General features: G+C 43.5%; 4 protein-coding genes across 5 annotated transcripts in view; 2 read left to right on the forward strand and 2 right to left on the reverse strand.

The window, feature by feature from the left end:
* Positions 1-7,834, forward strand: part of LOC126562960 (charged multivesicular body protein 4b) — a 130,014-nt gene extending 122,180 nt beyond the window's left edge. The window contains exon 5 of the mRNA XM_050219567.1: positions 7,808-7,834. The gene's annotated coding sequence lies outside the window, so the exon portion shown is untranslated. The remainder of the gene's footprint in view (positions 1-7,807) is intronic.
* LOC126561576 (retinal homeobox protein Rx) overlaps positions 1-25,841 on the reverse strand; it is a 49,035-nt gene extending 23,194 nt beyond the window's left edge. The window contains exons 1-4 of one of the 2 annotated variants that reach the window (XM_050217809.1): positions 25,624-25,841; positions 25,426-25,515; positions 12,057-13,379; positions 11,786-11,952 (exon numbers count right to left, since the gene is read on the reverse strand). In XM_050217809.1, the coding sequence (XP_050073766.1) occupies positions 11,786-11,952; positions 12,057-13,379; positions 25,426-25,515; positions 25,624-25,837 (1,794 nt within the window). In that variant the 5' untranslated portion in view covers positions 25,838-25,841. Of the gene's footprint in view, positions 1-11,785; positions 11,953-12,056; positions 13,380-25,401; positions 25,516-25,623 lie in introns of both variants that reach the window. The other variant, XM_050217808.1, reaches the window with a different exon arrangement.
* Positions 1-26,324, reverse strand: part of LOC126562565 (D-aspartate oxidase) — a 199,821-nt gene extending 173,497 nt beyond the window's left edge. Inside the window, exon 1 of the mRNA XM_050219110.1 lies at positions 26,315-26,324. The gene's annotated coding sequence lies outside the window, so the exon portion shown is untranslated. The remainder of the gene's footprint in view (positions 1-26,314) is intronic.
* Positions 1-27,211, forward strand: part of LOC126562961 (charged multivesicular body protein 5) — a 225,250-nt gene that overhangs the window by 88,041 nt on the left and 109,998 nt on the right. The gene's annotated exons all lie outside the window — the stretch shown is intronic.

Genomic DNA, 27,211 nt, shown 5'->3' on the forward strand with positions numbered 1-27,211 from the left:
CACTAGTTTGTATGGTTAAGATTGTCCTGAACAACCGGGGTAAGGGGCGACCCGGTAGTTTAGGCGACATAGACACCGGTCTTTTCACGACAGGGCTGGTATTCAAATCCCATCCGAACCATCCCCCCGTAGTGACGACCGACTGGCCAACTACGTGGTATCGGAGAATCTAGTAAGTCATACGATCACCAGCGTGACCTTACGGTCGTTAAGCCAAGAAGAAGAAGGTCGACCTGGACAAGATTTGCAAATTATTATGCCAGGTATCCTTATGAAAAAACCTGACAATAAACGATTTTTCAGACCTCGGTATAAATGGCGAATGATGTTAGCTGTTAGGTGATCGCAAATCTGAAGTCGTCCAAAACTTCACCTATCTCGGGTTAAAAGCCAGCACCGAAAACAGCATAGAGACGGAGTTGCGCGCTAGGATGTTGGCGGCCAGCCGGTCATTCTACAGCCTGAGGACACATCTCTCCTAAAAAAACCTGTCGCAACGGTCGAAGCTGGGACTCTTATCGTACCTTTATAGTCCCAGTACTCACATACGCCTCTGAGACATGGACCCTGTCCAAAACAGATGAAGCAATCTTAGCCGCGTTCGAGAGGAAGACGATCAGAAAGATCGTTGGCCTCGTATGTGTGGAAGGACAATGGAGCAGCCGCTACAACGACGAGCTGCGATGGGCTGGCCATGTTATACGCATGGCAACGGACGAAACAGGTCAGAAAGTCCTTTCGGCCGTCCACACGGACAGAGGAGGCGTGGTAGGCCCAGATTGAGGGGGGAGATTGGCGTGGAATCATCCGTCATTAAGGCCGGGATAACGGATTGGCGGACGATAGCGCGGAACCGTGAGCCGTTCCGGATTCTGGATTGTGAAAAGTCGTAAATATGCGCATTGCCTCTCAAATATAGAATTCGAGCAAATTTTAAACCAAAAAGTTCTCTCTAGGCTTTTCTTAGGACTAACATTGCGACTTACGCAGTAATTTGTATCGTACTATAATAGAAACCCAGGCCCTTCTGTCTACTGCAGCATAAAACTATCGGACCAAACAGTCATTTCTAGTCTGGTTCCGAAAGCCTTAATTGCTTTCGGTAGTTTTTAAATTTTCATCACCACAACGCTTCAAACAGCTCGAACTTTCGGCATATACCGCGTGCAGAGAACTAATAGTGCGGTTTTTTGGACGACATTTTCAGTCCCGCTCGGACCGTACCACGTGAGAGAGCCTTCAGCCAGCTAATTAAATAGCAATTTCCGTTTGCTCCCACCCGGTGCGCCCTACCACAGTCCGGACTCCTTTCTCGGCTAGCACCGGTACGCACTCGATAGCGCGAGACTGCCTCGAAACACTGGGAGAAACATAATTATGCGCTGCATTTCGTTGTGGGGTATGCACATCGCTGCAGGTGGCCCATTAGGTCGGTGTGTCGGTGTAGCTGTAACGGTGTCATTCGTGCCGGGACTTTGGAATTAATTTTCTACCATCACCGATCGCTGGCCCTTCGTTCGCGCAGTTCGACAAGGTGTCCTGGTCTTCGTCCTGCTAGGTACCGAGGTTTTGTTTCCATCCACGTCGTCCTGTTGCCCGGTGGTCTGCTGGTCTGCTGGTGACAGAGTGCGTACCGTACAAGGCGTTTGAAATGAAATCGAATGAGTAAATTAAATAATCAACGCCAAACCGAACTGGACGTTGTGGCGCTCCCGCTTCATCTTTCGGACGATCGGGACGGCTTTTGTACCTGCTGTTACGTTCCTGCGTTCGACCCACCGTCCGGAGTTCGGCTTAATTGACAGTGCAGCACCGGTAAAAGTTTCACCCAGTCAGTGCACAAGGACATGGACACATACACATGTATCACACCATCGTCGTCCTGGTCGTTCGAGAACGCGTTCATTAAAAGGAATAATTTGATTACCCGTCGATTAAGCGGTAAACCATTGTGCTCCGTTCGTTCGACGTGAGTCGTTTCAGGGCCTCCCCTGAAGGCGTAAGCGCAGTTCCCTTCAGCCAGCTTGGCAGCCATTTTCTTTTCGTCAGCATCGTACGCTGACAACATCAAACACTTGGGGGGGTTGGATGCTGGAACAAGTCCTCATCCGCGCGATGGAGAAAAACTCTCCAAACTCCCTCCCTCTCTTTTCGTTTACCTATCATCTCACTCGCACATGCGCTCTCTCACTCGCTCTCCCACTCGTACCTGCTAACCATCTGTTTCTCTCGCACACTTTGATCGATTTTCCGTGCCATTTAATGCAAACCCCTATCATCAGAATCGTCATCATTGTCGTCAGTGGAGCGATGATAAAAGTGAGTGTAAAGGAGACGTTTGAAGAATGCTTGGATGCGCACGATTGCGCGAGACGAAAGAATTCAGCGCCCGTTTTGTGATGCTGTAAGCGTTTGCTATTGTGGTTCAATTTAGGAGACAAATTGGTCCTATTGTCGTGGTAAGATGTCGGCCCTAAGACGATGGTAAGATCAAGAATTATCGGGTTTTTTTTCCTTAACGATGTTTAGGAAACTTTTGTTCATGAATACAACAGTAAAGCTTTTGTAAATATATTTTTCTAATATTTTATATTGCAGTTTTTGTGAAAAATATAAATAAAAATATTTCAAATTCAGGCTCAAACTTTTTAAAACAAACAACCAAAGCAATAATAGCTCCTGATCATTCACAATAGTTTTATCCAATCATTTTGGCCTACGTTAACCTCAACAATCGAACAAAAAATAAAACCGCCTCCCATCTCCCGAGCGTACCGTAACAAATGTCCTAATCCCTCATAATTGTGTGAGAAAACATGTGTTTTCCTTCGCGCAAAGCCCCTTTTGCGAATGGGTGGTCGGAAAATTGCACCCTTCGCCGACGACGAACATCATCATCAAAATTGGTCCCCACGGGCAGTTCGGAAAATGCGTCTGCCCAAAGCCTAATAGTCTACGAGCAAACACGAGCCTCCGGGCAACGCAACCCAATAACCCGTCAAGCGTAATTTAATCTGGATTTGCCCTCGCGTCGAGCTTGTCCCTTTCGGCCTTCGGATAAGATCAACCCACTCGAACCCACCCACAAACATACACACAAGCAAAACGGACAAACGGTGGGATTAACGTTATGAAATTTGGTAAATCGCATTTCACTCAATCGATCTCGTTAAATGAAGATATTACGGGAAGCGAGAAATCGAAACAAATAACCGTGAACCAACCCTTACGAGGATGCGCGACCGGGAACGCTGTAACCGGCAAGATCTTCCACCCGGTCAGATAACGATAGCGTTGAGAAAGACGTTCGGGTATCGGACGGAGTGAATGAAGGTAAAACAGCATACAAAACAAGAAAATAAAACCCCAAACTCCATAGTTTTAACGCAAACAGTACGGAAAATCACATTCCATCGACCGGGACCGGGCCAATGGAAACGGATGCCCAATATACGTGGGCGTCACAATACGCAAGACGAGATGGTGAATGTGGAGTAGAGTCGGATTATTCAATTTCCCGTTCTCCGTTTCATCCAAATGTCCTTTTACGTACGGGTGCAGGGTAAAAAAGAAATTGGATCCATCTTCGGCATTACGTTGCGTTGCGTCTTTAGATCTTTCGAACTTGATTGACTTTTTTCTTCCTCGCTTCTTCCGAAACCCTTGAGGAATCTTTCGGAGTTTTGGAGTTTCAGTTGCTTTTATTTTCCTGTTTGAATTTCCCATTCGTTCACGGCAGTATAATAGCAGCTTTCCTTTTTACCTTCTCGTTTCACCCATTGTTCCGCAACTGTCCGGACACGGCGAACGGATGGATGGATGGATGGAAAACCACTTGACAGATATCTCAAGAGCCTCCCCGATGGAGAAACTCGATAATATCCGATCGCTTCGCAGCGCCCCTAGACGGTGAGCAACGAACGCGGCCACTCACGTGACAGTGACAGCTCCGCTAATTGTAATCCTTCCTTCGATAGACAAATATCTGGTAAATTACCGAAGCTTCGGCAAAAGGGATTTTAGCCCGGGTTGAGTCCATTCGGAGGATTACCGAGTGATGGAAGCAGATTACTGTGATACAACCGCGTGCCACGGAACGATGGTATAACACGCGTGGCCCAAGACGCATCAGCTGGCAAACGATAATGATGTGTTTCAGGTTACTGGGTGTTCCCAGAACTGGTGCGCCGTTTGCGACAGCACCGTGCCGCCAAGCACACCAATTAAGTGTACAAATTAACGACAAATCAGATTTTCCGGAACGATTGATTAATTGTGTTTTTGTTTCGGCGTTAATTTGTGACACTTTTATTGATTATCGTGCACCGTTGATGGTGATCTCGTGACAACGAATTCGGATAGTTGTAGAAGTACTGTATCGTAGATCCGTTAATAAGTGTTGTTAATAAGCGTTTTAAAATCGGCATACAGTATTGGACAAAACAAGAGCAACTCAAATAAAGCAATCATAAAAAGGATCAGTAAAGCTCAATTTTTTGAAATATTAAACGGGACATTTACTGCTGTTGACGGTTCAGGGGTCTAGATGAGCTATCAACTGTCAAATTGACAGATCACAGTGAGTGTTTTGTGGACAAGAACCATTTTGTGCTGGTCAAAATAACTGCATCTTCTCACTTCTTTGAACTAATATCTCTACGAACACCGTTTAAGAACTTTGTTTTACTTTGAAAAATATTCATTTGCTGAAAAAAGTGTTCTTTTTTAATTATTGTTAATGTTAGGTTAATGTTCACGCATAACGGTGAGACAGGAACTTGACGAAGAGCAATTCGTTAAGTGAGTAGTGAGTTCACTGAAGTGAGTAGTGAGTGAGTGTCACTGGCATGAGTGACACTCAGAATATTATAAATAGGGCAAATTTAGATAATAAATCTCTCTTGCACTTTCAACACAAAACACGACGACTACACTTGGTAACTATAACGCAGCGAATTATCATCCGAAACCTCCGCGAACCAACAGTTAATACACGTTGGTAATTATGGCGGAAAGGTCAGTACTGACGCTTTTTGTTATATTATATTTTTGTTACTAGCCACCAAAATGACACATGACAGACGTGGAGGGAAACTAAGAAAGAAAATAATTTATGATTTGAAGAGAGGAATGTTACAACAAGAGAGGAACAATTTGTGATTTGAACTCGATATTTCGTGCAACCGGAAAGATTAATGTGGACATTAGAGGTGGAAGACCACGGTCCACCACGCCAAGAGAGGTTACTATGATCGTACGAAGCATGAAAAAGGATCCTTTCAAATCTCATATTGACTGGGATGTGCAGGAATGGCAGGGGGATTCTGTTCTGAAATTCTGAGTCATGAGTCGTAGTTCAATATCTTTGGAAGCGACGGGATTTGTCGTGTACGTCGTATTACTGAAAAACGCTTAGATTTGCGTTACTGTCAGAAGACGGTGAAGCATGGCGGAGGCAATGTAATGGTCTGGGGATGTTTTTCTGCGTCTTGGTCCAATTCGTCAAATCGATGGAATAATCCGACTAGCAGGTGTAGCAAAGCATATTCGTGGATAAGTATATTCGAGCAAAGCACCGAGTCGAGTTCGGATTGGCACCTGGCTTCAGGTTAACTTGTTGATGCAATAGGTTCGGGATGACCACATGCTTTGCTGCACCTACTGGTTGATCCAAACTCGTTGTTCTTACGGATTGAACTGGATTGGGTCGAACCCGACTCCAAGTCAATCCGAAAAGAGAGTCGTATGGTCCATTATAGCCTTTTTCAATATACCAGAAAAGTAAGACTGCCATCTCGATTCTTGATTATGATATTACAGATTGAGTGCCTCGGAGCATCATAGCATCTTTATAACAATATCAGTCTTACGAGTCTAGTTGGCTGCATAGTAGTTAGATAATTTTACATCCAATAGAGCTTTTCATTGTAGCAACTCCTCTTGAACAGAAGCTACTTGGTTGAAAATAATTTCAGCTCATCTACTACCCTTATTTGGACGAGTATTTGTAGCACTGACGGATTAAGCTATGGGCGCAGGTCGCAGCCATCAAGCAGTAGGGGGTCCTCGCCGTTAAAGGGGAGGTTATCATTTAGATAGAGACCCGGTACTGGGTGATGTTGGGCCCTGATATTAGGGAGGGAGTTAGAGAAGCTTTAAAGAAGGAAGTCTAATAGCATCCAAGTTTAGTATAATATTCCCAATAAACAATCCCACCACCTCATCATCTAGTGCAACTCATCAACTAGAATTTTAGAGATTTTGTTTGCCATTAGACAAACATACGGTGATCGCTAAGTCTTGCGAAATATGGATTCTTACAACATTTCCCTTTATAGTTAAATATCATTCTTATCGTACAACAAAATAAGCAAACTTTCCGTCAAATTGTAAAGCATTCTCTTCTAGGACGACCATATACCTCCAGACGACCAAATCTCGTGCCACAAACACATAACGCGAGTCGACACTACATGTTCTTCTCCGCATCGTGACAGTCTGTTGCAGGTTAGCTTTCCACACTCACACAAACTATCACGCAATGGGGGGGGTGGGAACGACACTAATTAATTTAATTATTTCAACTAATGTGAACTATTTGAAGATGCTATCTAAAGTGTCGTTCGCCAGGCAAAGCGTGTCGTCACTGGTGCTGCTCTACGGTTCGCTCATCGCCCGGGAATTGCTTTTTATCATGTGACCACCAAAACCCACCACCCCGCATTTTCCTTATGTCTTGCACGCATTTTCCCACCCCCCTCTCTTCACATTTCTCTACGGTGAAATGTGAAACTTTGTGTCATTTTTTATTTGCTAAAGTGCAAAACGAAAACGGATAAGGGACAACTTAATTGCATCATACGCCCGGCCCGGTGCTACGGCGGCGGTGCCTGTCAAAACTGGTCAGTCAGTTTGGCCACGCCGACGATGTCACATACCGTTTCCTTCGGTTGCGTTTCGTGCGCGATCGTGCTTGAATGTGATTATTTATGACTATTTAATTGCTGTGTCCTTTAACGGATCGGCAATTTGATTTCATGCTTCGCTCCCGCGACTCCGGCTCGATAATGGAGCAAATAAAAGCGCAATAACATGCCGTGTATCCGTGATCCAAACTGCACCACCCCCGGGTCGTCCCGTACGCGTGCTAAACAAACAAAGACAGACATGGGAGTTCGAATGCAGCAAGGTATTTGAAAAATAAAAACGGTAAAACCCGCTAATTGCAGCACTATCAAAGCGTTCACCGCAGTCCGTGCAATGGTCGGTGGTGCTGGAAATAATTGAAAGAAAGCCCGCACATGGGCGGCGAGACTGTTCCATTTCCTGAATCTAGTTTGTTCCTTTGCCCCGTCACCTGAGTCACCGTGGCCATGCCCTTCCAAGTGGTGCACTTTTTCAATTTTCATAATGGCTTTTTTGCATACAATGCAACTAGATTTTGCATTCCCGGCCCGGGTTGGGGCTAACTATCGTGGATGGGTCTATGGTTAGCAGAAATTAAATCAAAGCTCAATTTAAATTAAATTAAACTCAATTGTACTTTAGCTTAATCGTGATTGCTAAACGATGTGAAGTGGTCGGCGGGAGCCGTGTCGAAGCGGCATGAACAAGTCGGAATATTTTTTTGCTACAAAACCTTTTCCGAGTTTTCCGGCTATCCCCGAAGCCGGTTGGTTGGTGCAGGGGAGCTTACCTATGCATAAATGAAGGTGCATTGCATGCACATGCATTTGCGTTAGTTTAATTGGCTTTGTGGGGTGTCCTGTGCATCCTCACGGCACCCTCTCCAAAAGCTTGAATAAAGCATCAGGACGAGGGAGAAAAAAGGCAGCGAATAAAAAAAAAATACACCACGTTATGGTTGATAACAGGGGTCAATTACCATGTTATTTTTCCTACCTTCGCCGGTTACCCTACCAAAAACTACCCCCCCCCCCTCCCCCCGTGGCGCACCTGACAAGCTGAGAAATATAATTTGTTATAATTGTTTCGGTATCTATTATGCTAATTTGACGTGACAGGCTCGATCGATCGCTCTATTGACCACGCTACACACTCACGCTGGACACCCATGGGTTTCGTTATTATTCAAATGAATCACTGTATGGACAATCGATATTACCCGTGCCAAGTCCTTGGCTCATTTGGTAGTAATTTTTAATTGTCCAACGAGCGCATGGCGATGGTATGAAGCGGGTGCGCAGGAATGTAATTAAATTTCCCGCCAACAAAACTATGCTCAAACAACACACACACACACACTGACACATACAACCCGTTACATATCCATTGCCAAAGCATAAAGCGCATTACTCATCAACCGTAATTAATCATTATCACCAAACAATGCACACAGAGAGCGCGGTAATGAGACAACACCCGGGCACGTTTTCACCATAAGCCATCACAAAGGATCACCGATCTGTTTGGAATGTTTGCGCTACACGAATGTCCGTAAAACCTTTATTTAACACCAAGCTAGCTGGCTAGTCACACCGTTTAATCGGCGGTAAAATATGATCGTCTAACTTCATTCACATAAATCAAAAGTACATCGGATCGGTTTGGTCGTAACTTTTGGGAGTTCTCATCCGATTTGTGTATCAGAACAGGACAAAAAAGTCTAACCAAACCGAAACAAACAGCCACCAAAAAGCTTCCCGCGAATACATATATTGCATGCGCCGACAACATTCGTCAAAATCACTAAACGATTTTTACCAGCGACACCGAGATTGAAATTGCTTTTTACCAACTTTCGAACCAAAGGCGGCATCCTCAAAAAGTAGGAAAAAAAAGAACCCACGTTTAGGATATTCACACGACACTCTTCACACCCAGTTTGTTTACTTTTAGGCGTGATTTTTCGACAAATTGTTACTTCATGTTTGGCTGCTTTTTTTTTTGTTTGCTTGGCCTTTCCTAACGCTTTCGGTAGCCCTTTTTTCAACACTGGCTGTCAATTTCGTTTAGCGTGGGTTCGTTTGTGTGAAGTGAAAAATATCAACAATCAAAAAAAAAAAAATGCAACCTTTTTTTAACTTAACGCAGCACATGCGCAACGGAACCGCGTGGCCGAACGCGTTAGTAAATTGAATTTGAATAAATAACGTTCGACCGAAAATTGGATTAGGCTTTTTTTCTTATATTTTTTGGGATCGACGAGAACGTCCGTAAACACTCAGGTTGTTGCCCGGATCGGCGAATGTGCAACAACCTCTTTGGGAGGGTTTTTCGTACCGGGAATGTTGTTTTTATCCGCTTTAAATAACGTTGAACGTTTAAAACCCGAATTCCAGCAGTAGTTTGACGATAGACCCTCTGCAAGAAGCCACAGGGTGATACGGGAATGGAAGTTTTCTCGCTTCAATTTATGACGTGTCGTTGACCGGATACCAACTCCCACGACACAAAGCAACCTCGTGCAACACGGGCAGAGGATGCAGAATTTCTCTTTTTTATTATATATACAACCAAGCTACACACTTTAAACCGTCGCTACACGTACCGTCGGATGTGACACGTACACGAAGCGGCAAAAGTTTGCAAAGTGAGTTTTAAAAATTGACTGCTAAAACGAACCGCGAGCCAGCGGTTTTGGCTGGTTTTGATGAAGAAGTGGCCCCACAAACTGAGTGAGTTGTGCTGCACGGGAAATGAAAATTAATTCGGTGCGATTTCTACCCCATCTTCTGCAGCCCCGCGGTGGATAATGTTTCCTGTGACGAAACGTCACTTTGAGGTTATGTTTCGGTGAAACGCGAAATTCAATTTCGCTTCCACAAACAGCCAGGAGAGCTACGGACTAGCGGAGATAGAGGGCAGCGGCAGCGAGAGGAGCTCACGTGAAGCAAAGTGCTGTTGGTATTGACTAAACAGGTCCATCACCAGCACCTTTCCAAGGCGCCATCGTACCAACCGCGACGTACGGGTTCCCAATTTGCCGGTATTGTTGCTCCACTAAATTGCAAATCGCGAACGTGTCCGTGGCGTGGAGTCACTTTGGCCGTACGTTTAACCCACGTGGCAGTTATTATCCTTGACAGTAGTGTTCCGGGCTGAATGCAACCGGGTGCATCCTTCACTTGGTGTGCTGTCACTTTGCCTAGTGTACACCGAGCACGTGAGTCACCTAAAAGTGAGCATGTGCTTTTTTTGTGGCCAGCGTCAAAACGGAGAAGCACTGCAAGCGATTGGATGCGATGGCCCTTCCGCATATATTATCGTCAATTGACTTTATAGTGTAGTATGTGTATGCATCTTGGCGAGGGATACTAAAATGCATAAAGAATGCAGTGGTAAAGCAATCTTCTAAAAAGTTAGACTTATTTTAGCAATCCCAACTTTCCACTCGAGATAAAACATAAACAAACGAAATCATAAAGTCAAGTTAATATTTGACTCAAATTAGCCCCTAAAATTGGTTCTCCTTTGTGTAATCGAGGGTACGTTTGTATTTCTGGTATCACCACCCCACCCATCTGGCATCCCACCCAACAAAACCGGAGATGTGTTGAGATGTGCTGTGATAAATCATTTTTTCCCCGAAGGGTGATAACACTTAAGTCGTTTTGCGTCAGCTCGCCAGGAGTTGACACCCGGGGAAAACATTGACAGATGTATGACGACGTGCATTTGGAGGGCTCGTAATGAGGGCTGTCGGTAAGTGTTTTGTGTCCTTCTGTATCCCGCTGGAAAAGTTTTCAATTTTCGTTTCAAATGTTTTTGATGGATTCGACGTTTGGTCCGGTTGTTCAAACTCGATTAGGACAGTGTACTCCACGAGTAATAGCGGGTACTTAGGAGCATATCATTTTTGACAAAACTGTGTAGAAAAGTATTTGATTTCTAAAGAGATTTAGGGATCGATTTTTGAGTGTGATTTATGAACAATCATAGCTGTATAATTTAACTTAAAAAAAAAAAATTTTAACTGCCATGTTCTCCCAGTCCCAAAATGCCTCACTTTTTGAATCAGAATTAGTTTAAGCTAAAGTTAAATAAGAAATGATCACAGAGAAAAGAATCCAGCTAGCTGCTAGGGTGCTCTATGCTCGTCATTAAAAGTCGTCTGCCCTTCGCAAAGTAATAGAAAACGTCAAAACGCAACAATTACAAAATTTTAATAAACCCAGTCCATAATCGTCCCGTTCGTGCTAAATAAAAGTGCGTATTTACACGGAAAACCCCGTAACACCCTTTTCGAAGCGAAGCAAATAAAGAGGGTTGTTGACTTCATCCATCCACCCTACGCACCGGACAAACTTCATCATAATCGTATTCATATGATGGTAAATTGAAAACTCAATTACCGCTGCGATTTACGCTGCCATGAAGAAGCACCCCGGAAGTGGCAAGCGGCACTGGAGTCGCATTGCTTTTCGGTACCGAAATCTGACAAGCCGCAGGCATTGGTAGGATAGCAAAATAAACAAACCACTACGCCCGAAACGTAAGGTGGTGGAGTTTTTTTTTTTTTTCCTTAGCTCCGAGGGATATTTTCTACTTTTTGTGCGCAATTCAGTTATCATGGGTAACGCGATGTAACGAGATGATGCTCTATTGTACCACGGTGAATATGATTTGGTAACGATTTGAGCGATAGCAGTCGGTCCAGCCTACTGCCAGATGTGCGGATACACCCTGTCAGAACAGTTGGCGACAGTGGACATTTTAATCGCCAAGGAGGAGGACCTGCCATAATTTTGTGTTTCCTTAGTTTTCTCGTTTATAGTTGCGAACAAAAAAACCACTGCAAACAATGCACTCGTTAGGCACCTACCTGTACTCGTACTTCCGGCAAATTGACTTTCATCGCCAACTCCTCGCGCGAGTACACATCGGGATAGTGGCTCTTTTCGAAGGCTCGTTCCAGTTCGTGCAGCTGGTAGGTGGTGAAAGTGGTCCGATTTCGACGATGCTTCTTTTTCGAACAATTATCATCTCCCCCTAGAACGGCACAGAGTTCGCAAAAGGGTCGCCATTATGAGGAGGTTTCTCAGCTGGGGAGGTTAATATAATATGCCTTCAACACCGAAAGCCTCCATGCTTACCTTCATCATCACTGCCGGAGCCCACCTTTTCGCCCTGCTCGCTGGACGTTGTTTGGTTCAGCTCTTCGCTGGACGCGTAACTTACGCCACCGTCGTCTGTGCCCTTGTCTGCGCCACTGTCCGCTGACTGTCGGTGCGCATTGTACTCGTCTGGGTTCCCTGGGTTGCCTCCTGCCGAGGAACCGTGCTGCCCCGACGATGGTGATGTCTGTTGCGGATGTTGTGATTGCGAAAGGTGTTGTTGTTGTTGTGTCTGTTGCTGCTGATGAAGAACCTGAAGCTGTTGGTGGTGGTGGTGATGCTGCTGCTGCTGCTGCTGATGATGATGATGCTGCTGTTCCGCTTCGTAGGCCGCTGCCTGTCGGGCCCGGAGCTCGTCGAAATTTTTCATATAATCGAAACTATTAGCCCTAATTGATTTATCGGCTGACTCATGCAGCTTATTATATTTGTTAATGGAGCTGTCGGACGTCGGATTGCTTTCGGTGCCGTCCGGCAGCAGGACGCCGCCGTCACCATTTCCGCCATTTGCTCCCGCCCCGGTCCGATCCTCGCCGTCTCTCGTACGATCGTATTTGCGCTTCAGACTCCCACTGCCATTGCCACTACCTGCGCTGGTTGGGGATGAAAGGTCCTCCTCGTACTCGCCTCCACCACCACCACCGGTTGCACCACTCACGGTAGTTCCATCGTCTGGGGGACCTTCCGTACCTCCACGCCCACCTCCGTAACCCAGCGAGGCGGCAGATCGATAGTTGCGATCGATGAAGTATTTGTTCGTCTCCTTGAGCGTCTTCATGTACTCGAGCTCGGCTAGGGACGGATGGGGTGGCTGCTGGTTCAGGGCAGGATGCTGTGCATGGTGCAGTGAGAGCTGGTGCTGGGGCTGATGCGTCGGCGAAGGCAATTGGTGGGGATGGGTCAGATGATGCTGCTGCTGTTGCTGCTGCTGCTGCTGATGTAAATGCTGCTGAAGGTGATTGTGTGCATGGTGCTGATGGTGGGCAGGATGCTGATGAAGATGAGGTACGGTCGACGGATGCTGATGATTGTGATGGTGATGAAGATGGTGATGCGAGGGAAGCTGATGATGGAGCGCACCCTGGGGCGAGGAAGCGTCGAGAGAGGCAGCCGCAACGAGGTCCAGTGACTTGATGTGGCTCTGGTAATTGGCTAACTGTTGCTGATACTTGTCCGGACTCGAGGGACTGCCAAGGCTATACGTAACGGGTAGCTGTGCTTTGGCCATCATTTGCTGCTGATCGCAGAGTTTGATCTGGCTCAGGGGAGACGCACTGAGATCGGTTGCATCGCTAGAGTCTCCTGCGAAAGGTGATGGTAGCAAGACATTTTGAGATGTTATGAGTACGGTGCTCAACTGCATCAATATAGGAATATTGTTCTAAAGCTATTGGGTTACACCGATTATTATTATTTATTTAATTGTTATTATATTACTAAACTAGCTAAAACAACCATTACATATAAAATATTGACGTTCAATCGAAGTTATGTTTACTTAAAATACTAGTGAAATAAAGAAACTAACAACGTAGAAGCAACATAAGCATCTCTTACCTAAGAGTCGATTGAAACATTGTAAACACACGTGCCTTAAAGTCATGTTTTGATTGGCTAAAGAAATCAAGCTAATCGGTTTATTTATTCAATTCGCTCAATCAAGGGGTTTAGATTGACTTTTCGTCAGCTGGCTAATTAAATATGCTAGAACAACAGTAACGGATGAAACTTTACTTGAATCTGGTTTTAAAGCAGGAATCAAGAATGGCGGCGAATGTTTCTTCTTCCCCTAATCGCTGAACAGCCTCAAGTGGTTACGTGTTTTGTCTTCTTGTTGAGGTAATTTATCCATAGTTTGAATTTATCCATAGTTTGTCAATACTTCGCATGGAAGGATGATCTAGAGGATCAGGTATGTCAAACTGACTGCCCGCCTAGACATTGGATGTGTCTCGCGAAAATATATTAAGATTGTTTAGGGGAAGCATTATTTAAAATTAGAACTATCTCTCTAAACTGTTACAAATGTTGTAGTGAAACTCTTCTTAGTGAGTCTTTGTGAGTCTTAGTGGCTGAATACACTAAGATTCGCTGGTTGTCGTTCCATATGGTTCTTATAACATTCGGTACAATTTTTCCATAAATAAACGTATAATATAATAAGCACATTACAGGCACTTGAAATCAATTTTGGCTTCAGAGTCTTGTGTTTCTAGGATTAGAATTTTTTTCTAGAACAGAATTTATAGGAATTTTCCATGATCTGGCTTTGAAACTTCGTGGGAAAGCGTTTGTAGCAAAGCTGGAATTATATGAATCCCATATCATATATGCCAAACTGATGTACTTTCCAACCTACACAAGATTCAAAACCAAGTTCGAAAGTTTAAATGTTCTCAAATAAGTTTCAAATAGTGGTGAAAATAGAAAAATGTATGAAAACAGACCTCTTGATTCAAAAATTGTGGGTCTAGTGGTGGGATTTTAACCCCGGTCCTGCCGTTTGAAGACCAAAACATAGGCCAGATGAAATAGTGAGCTGTTTTTGGAGCATATTCCTTTGCGAAACATGTAAAACGGCGAATAGGACAAGATTGCCAGAAAGACATTTAAGAAATGTACTAATAATAGTACGTTCACGAACAATCAAACCAATTATCGATGAAATCGAGAAATACAAACGTTGCCTGATTTTAAGAGAGTAATGTAACAAACAAATTTTGTTTAGTAGAGAATACTAAATTACAATATGACCAAACTGGATAAGTAAATGAAAGTTATCGATTGTGACCTTTCGTATATTTTAAAAACGCATTTTGTTGAACCATGGTGATCTTTTAGAAGTTCAATTTTGAAACCTGCAAATCATCGGAAATGTGTAAATAAAATGAGTTTGACACATCTGATCTAGATGATCGTTTTGTGTTAGCAACTGACGATGCTACCCCATCATGACGTCCCAAGATCTATTTGAGCTAAAGAGATATACTGATAACATCAAGTAATATTTCAGTAATATTACCACCGATTAACGTCTTCTGTTTGACCGTTAATTATTGTTCACGAAAACAACAACCTCCCAAAAGTTGCTCCTTTTATCGGTCAGTAAATCTGGCATTTTAGCAACGTACGTTCGTGTTACACTTAAAAATATTCGGCAAACTAAACACCCAAAACAAAACTACAACGGCACTACCGATTTAATGTTTTTCCCCGCTGCTCGGACCGTTTCCTCGATCCATGCCTCAACGCCAAAAGGCAGGTGAGAATTGCTTCTTAATCGAAAATTAGGCAAACAAAACACATAATAAGTTTCAAACTGGCCATAATTTTTTGACTAACTTGTATCGCGTGCCAGCAAACTTTAAGGTTAAAAAAAATGGCAAAGAAAACCCCGAAAAAGAAAACCCTGGATAGCACAAAAACCTTACGTTAGCGTGTAACGAGACACAGAAAAACAGAAATGGCTTAGCACGAGCGAGCGCGCGCGCCTTTAGATTGTGGCGTCCCTTGTCTTCGCTTGCTTTGCCCATTTCTCAAATTGTGATTTCGTTTCCACGGGTGTTTCTTGGAATTAGTTTTCGGGCCCTGCTTAATTCTGCATGCCCCGTGCCGTGCGTTCAAACTAGTGAAAAGTGTTGTAAACGAACTCTTCCTTACGTTCCGGCAAGACGGATGGAATCGAAGAAAATGTAATTTACTAGCGTTAACGGGTACCGAATTCAAGTCATGCATTGCACACCCTCGGCATTGCTATGTGCCAGAATGGGAGAGCTGTTGGGAGACACAAAAAAATGGGAATATTCTACCGAGCAAAGGTATCGCACCTCTTTCGGTCTCGAAAACTCGCGAAAAAGTGAGTTATTTTTGACAAATTAATTACACGAAACCCCTTTCATTTGAGGGCAAAAATGATCATTTTGTGAAGCAGCAATGGCAACTGTAGGACCGTGGCAAAGCCATCGTACCTGCGCCTCGCTTGTAGTTGCCAGTGTTGTCCTTGCTTTATCAGCATTTCTTTTGCCCCGCTTCCGTGGAATGCTTTGCATGTCAAAGTGTCATAACGCTACGGTGTGGGGAAATTGTATGTGCTTTAGTTTAATGGCGAACAGAGACCCCGGCTTCATTATCTGCCAACCTTTCGTTGGCGTTCCCCTCCCAACCGCGTGTCCATTAAAACCTTTTTTCACCCCATTCAGCAGCAGGTACAGCTCGGTTTCAATTCCCTAATCGTACGTGAAAAAGACACAACATCGCGAAGGGTATCCCGTTTGCCGTATAACGCTGCGAACGCCAAGGAAACACCCGTCAATAGGACAAGGTGTACTGCGTGGTGTTCCCAGCTAGTGGGAACGACCGGCTTAGCATTCTAATCTAAATTGTGCTCAAATTCAATTTAATTGAGAGTGATTTAATGTTCATGATTTAGTTGTCGCTTCTAATTCCCGCCGTGATCCACCGTGCTACCGTGCACCGTTTGACGCACCGTCGGGAGGCAAAACCACCGATGTGCGTGTTAACTGTCCTTTGTGTGCGGGAACTGTCGGTGAGATTGATTCCGAAACGGCACCGAGACAGGGCGAGTGGATCGAAACGAAACGCCCAAAACGATATCAAATGCAATCCATTAGTGGAAGTCATTGTAAATCTAGTGTTAACATCGTGCACCGTCGACCGATTACGACTTCTTTACTTCTCTCCCCCATTTAGGATCCTGTTTCGTACGTCGCTTCGGAACACTGGTGTGAAGGATGTGGTGTGGCTTCCATTTAAACGCCGTTCGGCGATGAGGACAGTTTTCAAACACATCCTCTCCACTTCGACTTCGATTCACGCGCTGTCCCCGCTTTTTTCCCACCTCGGTATTTTGAACTTTCTGTAATTCGATCAGTTTCCCACCAAAACGATTCCCCAACTTGGCAAACTGGCGAGGACGCCCGGGGTAAAGCTTCGGGGTCGTATTTTTTTTACTATCATGAAAGGAAAGTGTTATCTTGATGGACTGTCAATATATCGTTTCGCTATCGAGCTTATTGAGCCGTGCTGCCCCGGGAGTCTGTTACGATCGCGGACACCATAATTGACAGGCGCCCCAGCACGAAACGAACGCACACTCGAAACATTTTGGGATGAAAATGCACGACTGACACACACAGTTGTCTTTTCAGGACACACTAAAAAAGCATCAAGGATCACGGCAGGGCTTTGCGTCGTGTTTTGTGAAGGATTAAAGAATGGTCTCATGCGGATTAGAGGAGATCGTGATCGTAGAAACATTGATATGCGGAATCATCCTTTTGTTGGCGAGAGAGGGAGAGAGGCTTTTAATAGGCATAATATGAGGCAATAGTGCTATAAAACACCTGGTGTCTTTATCCACTTTATCGGCGCCATTTTTATTAATATTTTTTAAAAACTGTTGTTCGTTGAACAATAACGAAAAACGCCATATGCTTCCATCAGATTCATACTGATTTATAGTAAGCTTATAAACTCTCTTCATTGAAAATGATTGCCTAAGTGAATAATTAGCTCGATGAGCATGTGTACATTACGCCTCTTTGTTCTGTACCCTTCACAATGCTGTAAGCTGCAAGTCATTGGCCTACCGTCTCACTTCCCTGCCTTCCCCTCTCTCTCTCTCTCTCTCTCTCTCTCTCTCTCTTCTCTCTATATCCAGCAAAAAAAGGACCGAGAAATGAGAAGAAAAGCCAAACATCCAAACTAGACAACCCGTCAAGGATCGGAACTTGATTGTTGATTAACATCTCCAAACGTCAATGTTTAAAGCATCGCAACTGGCGGCAAAAAGGGAGCCTACACAAACGAATACAACACCATCGGAGGATTGCTTTTAAAAGCTGCCTTAGCCAAGGGGATGGGAAGAAAGGAACCGAGAAAGGACTTTAAAACGTAACCCTGCACTGCTGCCATAATCTGGACAAGAAGCGTAGAAATGGGGGCTTCGGTTTGTTTATAACTGATAATCGTCGAAACCCAGGGACTCATTTTTAAAACCGCGGGGAAAAAAGAAGGATGATGAAGGAGAAACCCTACGTCAACCGTTACGAGCCCTTGGGTAAAAGCATGTTTCTTGTCTAATTTTCACTAATCTGCTTGTTGTTTCGTGATGGGATTAAACGAGATGGAAGCAAAGTGTTTCGTGTAGAATAAATTGATTCGTATTGAGCCCTTATGATTTTCTGGGCGCCAAAACTACCCCCAGCCAATCAGCAACTTTACCTTTGTTTGCAGGAATCGTTGACTATGCTTTTAATGTTTACAAATCCTTCATAAAACTTTGAAATCGTGTTGATCAGCCATATGAAGTAGACGGTAACACATTTTAATATACTGAAGATTTTGTACTACAGATATGAAGTGAGCCACGAGTTTCAACTGCATGGAATAGTTAATGAGCGTTCATGTAAGGTCATCACAGGTCACACTCATCGTAATCGATCGCCCTGTATATTATAAGCATTCTAAAAGCTTTTGCCTGCTACATCAACTATAACAGCAGCTAAACAGCATATTAAAGCTAATGAATCCGCTGACAGCTTGTCTCCAAAAATACGGTCACGTTACTCGCGATCCAGACGCCACGATAGTCGTTTGTGCCTTTAGATTCAATTTGTTTTCCTAATTAATCCTTGCATCCGCAAACATCCGGCACGAATTGGCTACACAAAGCACACAACATTTCATAACTGTAGGACTTTGATTAATTGAAGAATGGGAAAACACCTGATAAGCATCAACTTGAGGCTGTTCGGTAAACGCATAAAGCATAGCATCTAGTCTAGACTGTTTAAAGATATTGTTGGCTAACAACCTCTTAGGCACTGTAGTAATGTTTAACGATTAATCGGGCCGGACTTTGTATTCATTATTCATAATAATATTATGGTTATTATATTTTTTAAGGAAAGCCGTCAGATTCGGTGATTCTTCCATAGGTTGATCATGGTTATCGGGCTAGTTTTCAGAATGGTTTCGGGTGTTCATTTTAGCATTTACGGTTCATTCTCAACACGCTTGGATTTTTAATCACGCAGCATAAAAAAATCCAATCCAAGAAATCACCTTTATAGGCTAAGCATAGCCATTACTAATGTATAGAAAAAGTGCCGAATCTGACGATGTATTTAAAATAATCGGAAATTGTGTTATCATGATGTAATGTGCTGTGAAATCGGATGAGGTTGTGCCTCTTAAATTCTACATTGTTCCGGCTATTCTAATGCTTGTTATATGAGCTGGAAAACCCTGTATTCAAGAACTTGAACAGAACGCAATAGAATGACAACTATTGCAAAGTTTATAGTTTCAAAAAAAATCGTATTCTTATGACCAATTTGCTCTTATAACCAACAAAATGTCCTCAAACATCCAGTTGGAACATCCTTCAAGTAGAAATGCAACATTTCCTAATCAACGCTAATTTACTCCAACTCTCCGTACTTCCCGTGTTCGATCGCTTTGACAACATAATTGCATAATATTGACCATCGTACAAAGCGAATGAAATCCCGTTTCGATTAAGTTGGACCCAAGACCGAAAGTATCTTGCCTTTGGACAGTTGCAGTAGTTTGCTAATGATTTTTGCTGCTTTCCATCGCAATCATTGCTTCCTATTGAAAATCGTCCTTCTTTCGATGCTTCGGAATGATCGTTGATTCGATTAGCCGCACACAAACACAGTTAACAATTGCAAATCAAAAGAGCTGCACAACTAGTTCCAGTGCCATTTGTGGAATGATGTAGGATTATTCCTTGCATGCTGCCTAAGCACCTGATACGATCGGATCCATTGGGTAGGGGATAAAAAGGCACCAGGGACAGGAAAAAGGAGCCAGCCTTCTTTAGCACTTTTCTGCTAAATCTGTCCCTTGATCTTTTGCCTCTAATTTCTAGCACAATCTAGCAGGGCTGACGCTGCAACGTGCGGAAGATTATGAACCTTAGACCAGCGACAAAATACAGAGCCAACGAACACCAAGCACTACTGCCCTTGGCCTTACCAGATGATTGAGTTAGTTTTCCATTTGGTAACTCTTTCATGTTGAGAATCTGCTCTTATTGAATTTCTTCCGACTCGTTCCTCGTGGTAGAATAGCATCGAGGACGGAAGGAAATGCTGAGGAAACAGAAAAGAAGCAACGGCTCTTCCTTGTGCATTGCAATCGGGAAATAGTGGTGTTCGTTCGTTGTCGCCAGACAGACCAAACCACCATTTCCCATCCGGCCAGCGCTCGAATGATGCAGCTACTAATTGCACTGTATCTTGCTGTTAATTTATCTAATTTGTTGTGAGTGGATATTTTTGTACCGAGTGCCAGGGATAACAATGATGCTACAAGAAAGCGGTCCGAACCACTGCCCCGAGAGGAAACGGATAAGTGATATTTAATACACGTTCTTGCCTCGTCACCGTCGGTTTTGTCGGGGAAACTCTTTGGCTGTGGATGAGTGGATTGTTTTTACTTTTTTGTTATGTTTCATGCCGATTAAGGAGACAAGATGTTGATTAAGTGTTCACTGTGCAGAAGGGATCGTTGCAGGACCAAATGGGCAGAAGGGATGGTGAGAAGTGATGGAGCGAATGATGGGTAAATTTGTTTTTCCTGTCATGTAGCGTGGAAGTGTTTGTGGTTGAACTGAAGTTGAACAAACAGATAATTTACCAGCACAACCAACGCATCAGTTTACTTTACTTTGGTTTTTAGGTTTTTCTTATTTATTTGTAAGCTAAATTTCTTCACCAGGAGGGATTGTTTCATGGACTTTGATCGAAGAAGTGGTAAAATTGGAAAAAAATTGGAGATGATTTTTATCAATTAAATTACTAATCAAATTACCATTTAATTCGTTACAACAATCATATCAAACCCCCAGTTGAGGTTGTAGAAGATTTATTAGAGTTTTTTTTATTCATTTTATTTATAAATTTCCAGTTTGATGGCTCTTTGCCCTATGGTCAACACCGCATGTGGTAGATAAAAAAATTCACAAGGAATTTTTCCTTGGATTTTGCCTTATCCCAGGCATATTCGGTGGAAGTAGAGATTTATTTTTGTATCAAAATAAAGCCAGGAATAATTCAATCTCAAAAGAGCATTTTCTTTCAAATCTTAAAAAAAGAACGCAATGATCTTTTAATTTCATTCACGTCAAACGTAATTAACCAGCAGCAAAAGCCCTTCGGAAGCTATATAGGTCAATAGCAATAGCCGTTTGACTTACATTTATCAAACCATCCACCAATGTCCTTACAGATAACTCTACCTCCTCCCCTCTTACCCGTACGAAACGGAACCTCTTTGAACCAATTTGTGCCACTCACTTTAAGACCTTCGCGGACAATCGCAACGCCTCCGTTCATTAGCCTGCTCCGAGCCGGGGTGGCGTTGACGTACATTCGTCCCGTAATAGAATTACTACAATCTCTACACAGCGTACAATGGGGCATGAACGGGCCACGCGGGTCCATTACCACGCCGGGGCCGAAGCCGGTGGACCCGATCGGCATACTCTTCTTAATGGAAGCAACATCATTATTAAGCAATCGCAACATTCATTTAATGATTAATTAAGTGCTAAACATGGCATTAGGGTGAGAAGTCGAAACGGGTGGAAAAGGTGGAGGCATGCGTACCGGGAGTTTATTGTTATTTATCCGCCACGTTAATGGAGAGATGGTAGGAGCCACTTTAACAACCATCTCGCAAGCCGTCAGTGCCCCGAGCAACCGGTTACGTGCGCGGGCCAGCCAGCTGAACGTAATCCTTATGTTTTTTTTTGCTTCATGCTCGACAGTTTCAAAAAGACAGTTGGACCAAAACAACAAAACGCGTGTAAGACACGACACGATCAAATGCGATGAAAATGCAGATGGTCGTAAGCCTGAACCCGTTACATCCGAACAGAAGAGCAGAAGACGAGAAACAAACTGTGAAAAGCGAGGTGTATCCCGCAAGACATAAAGAAGCGTTAATAAATCAATCAAAGAAACACTTCCAGCAAAACCTTCTACGTTCCACGGAACGTGCGAACGTTCCTGGTCCGGTAGTGTGAAAGGAATGGTAGAAAAAATCGTTTGATTAATTTAGTTTTAACCATGCCAACCGTGCGTGTTAAAATCTTCGACAGCTGGACAGGTGAGCGCGATCGAAGGGTACACGGTTTGAAGCGAAACCAGCGAAATCCTTCACGATATAATAGTCTGACAGTGCTGACTCGTTGTTGTTGTGCGACTCGCTTTAAGCTTTGTTTCTCGGGTGCGGAATCGTTGTGGAGAAGGAAATTTTAAATTGAATTAAACCCATGGCAGCACGGAAAGCATCGTGATCCACTCAAGATCGACGAACAAGCTGCCGTGCCGAGAGAGCAGAGATTACGGCATTTGGGTCTGGCAAGCGGACCAAGCTCGTCCAGGGCCATACCAAACAGAACCGAAAGAAATAGAGCACCAATTTTGGGCACAGACGTATGTGTGTGTGTGTGTGTGTAGATCTTAATCTTCCAAGGAATATACACTTTATACGCTCCATTAGCCGCACAAGAGCGGACCGATGGAAAGGCAGCACCAATGCGAAATCCAACGTCTGTTTTGAAAGTGAGATTTTACACAAAAGGATGGGCAAATGGGCACAAATGGTTTGCTAAATGTTGTGCCAAAATCCTCGTCCCATCTGCAGCTAGACATCTTCTATCTACAAGACATGATCACATGTCGTTCACCCCTTCTCAACCCGTTACTCACGGCGGCAATCTGGGAGAGCAGTCCTCTGGGTCCAGGTGGGAAAATTTCTCATCGTTTCCGGAGCACACATTTCACTTTCCCAACACGGAAGCTCGAAAGGCGTACAGGGCGTACGGAGATAGCGCTCTGGAAACAGATTGATTGATGACAGAAGGGCCTACCGAGTTGGCCTGACGTTGGGAAAGCGAAACCCAAACCACACCGAGCCACAAGGGTGGTTTGCAAAGAGATCCAGAGATTGGCCCCGGTCGATTACGGTGCTGGCGGAGTCGATAAAGGCAAGAGACCACACCGCTTTGTGGACCATTTGGATCATGAATGGGAGATAGCGAAACGCTAAATTAGAGACACTATTATTATCTATTCACCCACCAGGGCTTATCGGGAGGTGAAGTTAACACTTCGGTTCCCCCGCCGGTAACGGCCATTGATACGTGCTTTAGTGTTGCAGATTTCTCTCGGTTTTGAATAATTGATGTCATGGGATTTTGCTCGAATGAGGCTTCCAACATTAGCTTCTTCTGCAGATCCACAGACTCGAGTGACGTCTAGTGATGGGATGATGGTATTTCTGAAGCGATTAATCAGATGCAAACAATGTGTTGATAATTTGGGATTTGGACATAGCTCGTTCCATCAGAGAAGCTTTAGTGGGATTCATAGCTGACTAAATCTATCAGATTTTGTTGTTCTTGCTGTTGGGTAGATTATTTCCACTAGTGTTTTTGTATAATTACAATTTAATTCTTCTATAAAGGTATAATAAAAACAGATTGGAGTATTTCGAGGACGCATTCGTAAAATGCTAAAATATATTTTATGAACAGTCAGCTCAATTATTTAAATTTTGCTTGCATCCCGTTTCGTTCATGAAGCATTTTTGTTAAATATTGTAAACGGCTCCCGATCTCTTCTTATTTATTTTTACCGATCCTTAAAGATCGCATGTTACTCTGGTCAGACTAGATAATCATTGGATTGGGTCCTTCGATGGAGGTTTTGTAAAAATAAATCATTGATCGCTACTGAGATTTTGTTCCACAAGAGCGTCACATAGACAGTGGATTTATTTTGATGACTTCCACCTAATTCTGAATATTTTTAACCATTTGGACGGATGTTCTGGTCCAAAACTCTGGTCCAACGATAAAATACCCAGACAAAACTTTTGTTAGCAGAATCCAACAACGCATTTAGTTGGTTGCAATCTGCTTCTCTTAAAATATTTTCGTTACTCTCCAAAAGTGACACTAAGTGTCAACACAATTTCAATTGTTGTTCCTCAAAGTCTCTAGTAAATACTGTTTCAAATCGAGTGATAATAATGTTATATTTTTCCCTCTTTACTGCGTCAACTAAAAGTTTGCGGCAAATGATGGTCGACAGACTTCCAGACTCCGGACAAAGTGTCTATGGAGCTACCTTCCACGGATGCACCAGCTACAGACTTTCATCCGACCAACGCTCAATACTGTATCTGCTGGTGCACAACAAGGTGCCACATGGACTGCTGCTTGAAAGGATGAATCGGTCTCCTTCAGCCTGCTCATTCTGCTCCCAGCCAGAGACTCTGGAGCACATGTTTGCCCTGTGCTCTAGGGTGTCCAATGCTTGGAGGATATTGATACAGGCTATGGAAGTCATTGTTCCATACCAAAACCTCAACTTCCCTTCCTTTCTCTTACCTATTTTAAGTCACATTAGCATAAGTAAGAGGATTCCCATTCTCTGATTGATGATCCTTAATTGTACTTTCCCTACATGTGCCCTACTTTTCTTTTGTGAACTAGTTTTTAAGTTGTTTTAAATAAACAATGTTTTATAAAAAAAATTATACAGGATTTGAGTCTCTGAGATTACATTCGCCTCCCTTAAATAATAGAGTAGTATTTTGACTCAACATCAAAATAAAAATAAAAATACTACAATCGATCCCTTGGGTAAAATGCCGACTAGTGAAAAATCTTTAAAAATCCTATAGTTTTTATGCATATTTTATTCATTCAAATTAACAAATTTCTGAGCCTTAAAGATAGAAAAACTTTTTAAAATATTATAACTAAAATTGCTATAACTAAACGGCTGCCCTAGACAATAAACAGTATCGAGGACTTCTGCAGCAGGTCAAGAACGCGGAGCCAAAGAGACGCCTGATAAGTAAGTAGTGCAGATTGCATTTGGCAGCACGGAATTGCTTGTATAATTAATTTTGTTTTCAAAAATTTTTAAAGGCACACTTTAAAGGTGCTTACAGATCATTCCAAGATGATATCACAAACCCTGAAAATGACCCAATCTGCAACAATATGAATTTTCACCTTCGTTGTTACAACTAATAATTGTCATATTGACTAACAGAATCATGCGTGAAACAAAATACACTAATATTACGTTTGAGGAAGGAAATTCCTCTTGCTTCTACATTAAATCCATGCGCATACGCGTATCACATAAAGCACAAGTACAAACAAATTACAACTAATTTAATGTAATTTAAATCTCCCGCATCCAACTTACTACCGAAACGAAACAACCCATCAACTAGATTAGTATCCTACCTCCATTGTCACAATTATTCAAACCTAATATTGCGTCGATCGTGTGGCGCGGTGTGAGCGTTTGCCCGCCGGGTCCGAGTTTTTTCGCCGTATCTTTTAGGAAAATGCCATTCTCTGTAAATTATACCACATTTCGTTGGATTTTAGAACCGGTACATTTGCCACACAAACACACGTTCAGGATTCACAGGCTTCAGTCAACTGCTACCTCACAATACCTACCTTCGCGAAAGTTTTCCTCAATGTCGACGTCCAGCTGTCCGCATTCCTTTAGCTTTTCCATGATCTTGTGGAAATTTTTCGCATCGCGCACGTTCTCCAGCAGCTTCTGCACGTCCTCGGCTTCGCTCGGAGGGAACTTATTGCGCGCGATCAACTTCTCGATCAGATTTGTGAAGATCTGCTTCTGCACCTCGGACAGGGACTTGATGTCCATCGTAGGTGAAAACGAATGGCAGTACGCAGTGGATGAAGCAGGACCTTGGGAACCGTGGTTTGTGTGTACAAGTATCGTTAGAAACGTAATAATCCACCACCGGCGATGCTAAAGAACAGTTTTTTTTACGAAAATTGTGTTCTCAGACGGAAATGTGATCACCATTCAGGCACACCGTTGTACATATTTCACATTCAAGATGAAGCTAATGACGGATAACATCCCTATTTGTGGGTAAATCATTGATTGCAGCAGCAAACACACTATTTTTAGCTTTTTCTACACACATCACACTATAAGTAATTCAATTTCTCATTAGCATCACTGAGATAAATACGAAATAGCGGTATTTAGGTTCACGGTTGATAAGATTATCACTCACTCAGGCCCCAATCGCATTAAACGCACTTGAACCGTAACGACAACACACGACTCACTTTATTATCCTTGACGAGCGAGATAAGAATGTATGCTAACAGGTTTTCTTTCTACTTTATTGATTTTCATTCACAAAATTTCCCACAATCGTTAAAATGGACGCGAACTGCACACCGAGTGGGACCACCTGGTCGTGGCAGAATTTTGCTGCTTCGTTTCACGGCGGGAAAATTGTCCGAATCAAACCATCATCACGAGCACGACCTCCCACGGGGAGCTGAAAGAGCTGTGCTGCGTCAAAAACAGAACGACACCAGCAACAAAACACCCGACCAAAACAAAGCACAAAATTCACACTCACGCGATGTAAAACACGGCACCACTGCACACGGGTAACAATACCCAAGAAATGTGGCTCACTGCTCACTGCGAATCACATAAACACAAACACACACACACACACACACACACATGTACACAGAAAAAACCCCGCACACGAAATAAGGCGCCCCCGTCGAGCAGCACACGCGAATTTCCCACACGCTAAAATCGAGTTCGAAAGTAACACGCGAGACCACAGGAAGCGTAAGCGCAACCAAACGCGCCAAAGGTGTATGGCGTTTTGGCCGGTTCGTCGGAAATCCTTGTGCGCTGGGGCCCAGTTTTCCATGCCAAGGGGGTAGATTTGCTGCTTAGGGGATGAATTGTGTGTGCTCTCTTCTATTTGTGACGCTCCTTTTCTCACGCCCAACGGAACGGTAGTTTCCAACCAGTATTGTTCAGCTGTTCTCAACCTTCCCGTCTAGGGTTGCTTTTAGGGGGTTGGTTTTTCGCTCTCTCGTAAAACACCGTCCATCTCACTCTCGCGCTCTCGATGCAGACGTTACCCGGTTGCTGCGATTCGGATGCTGCAAGCGGATCGACTGAAAGGAAACCGGTTTTTCTCCTTATTCAACCATTTGCCTGCTTCTTTCATGTGTTCAGGACAAGAAAAGA

Source organism: Anopheles maculipalpis, chromosome 3RL, assembly GCF_943734695.1.
Source record: "Anopheles maculipalpis chromosome 3RL, idAnoMacuDA_375_x, whole genome shotgun sequence".
NCBI classification, from domain to species: Eukaryota; Metazoa; Arthropoda; class Insecta; order Diptera; family Culicidae; genus Anopheles; species Anopheles maculipalpis.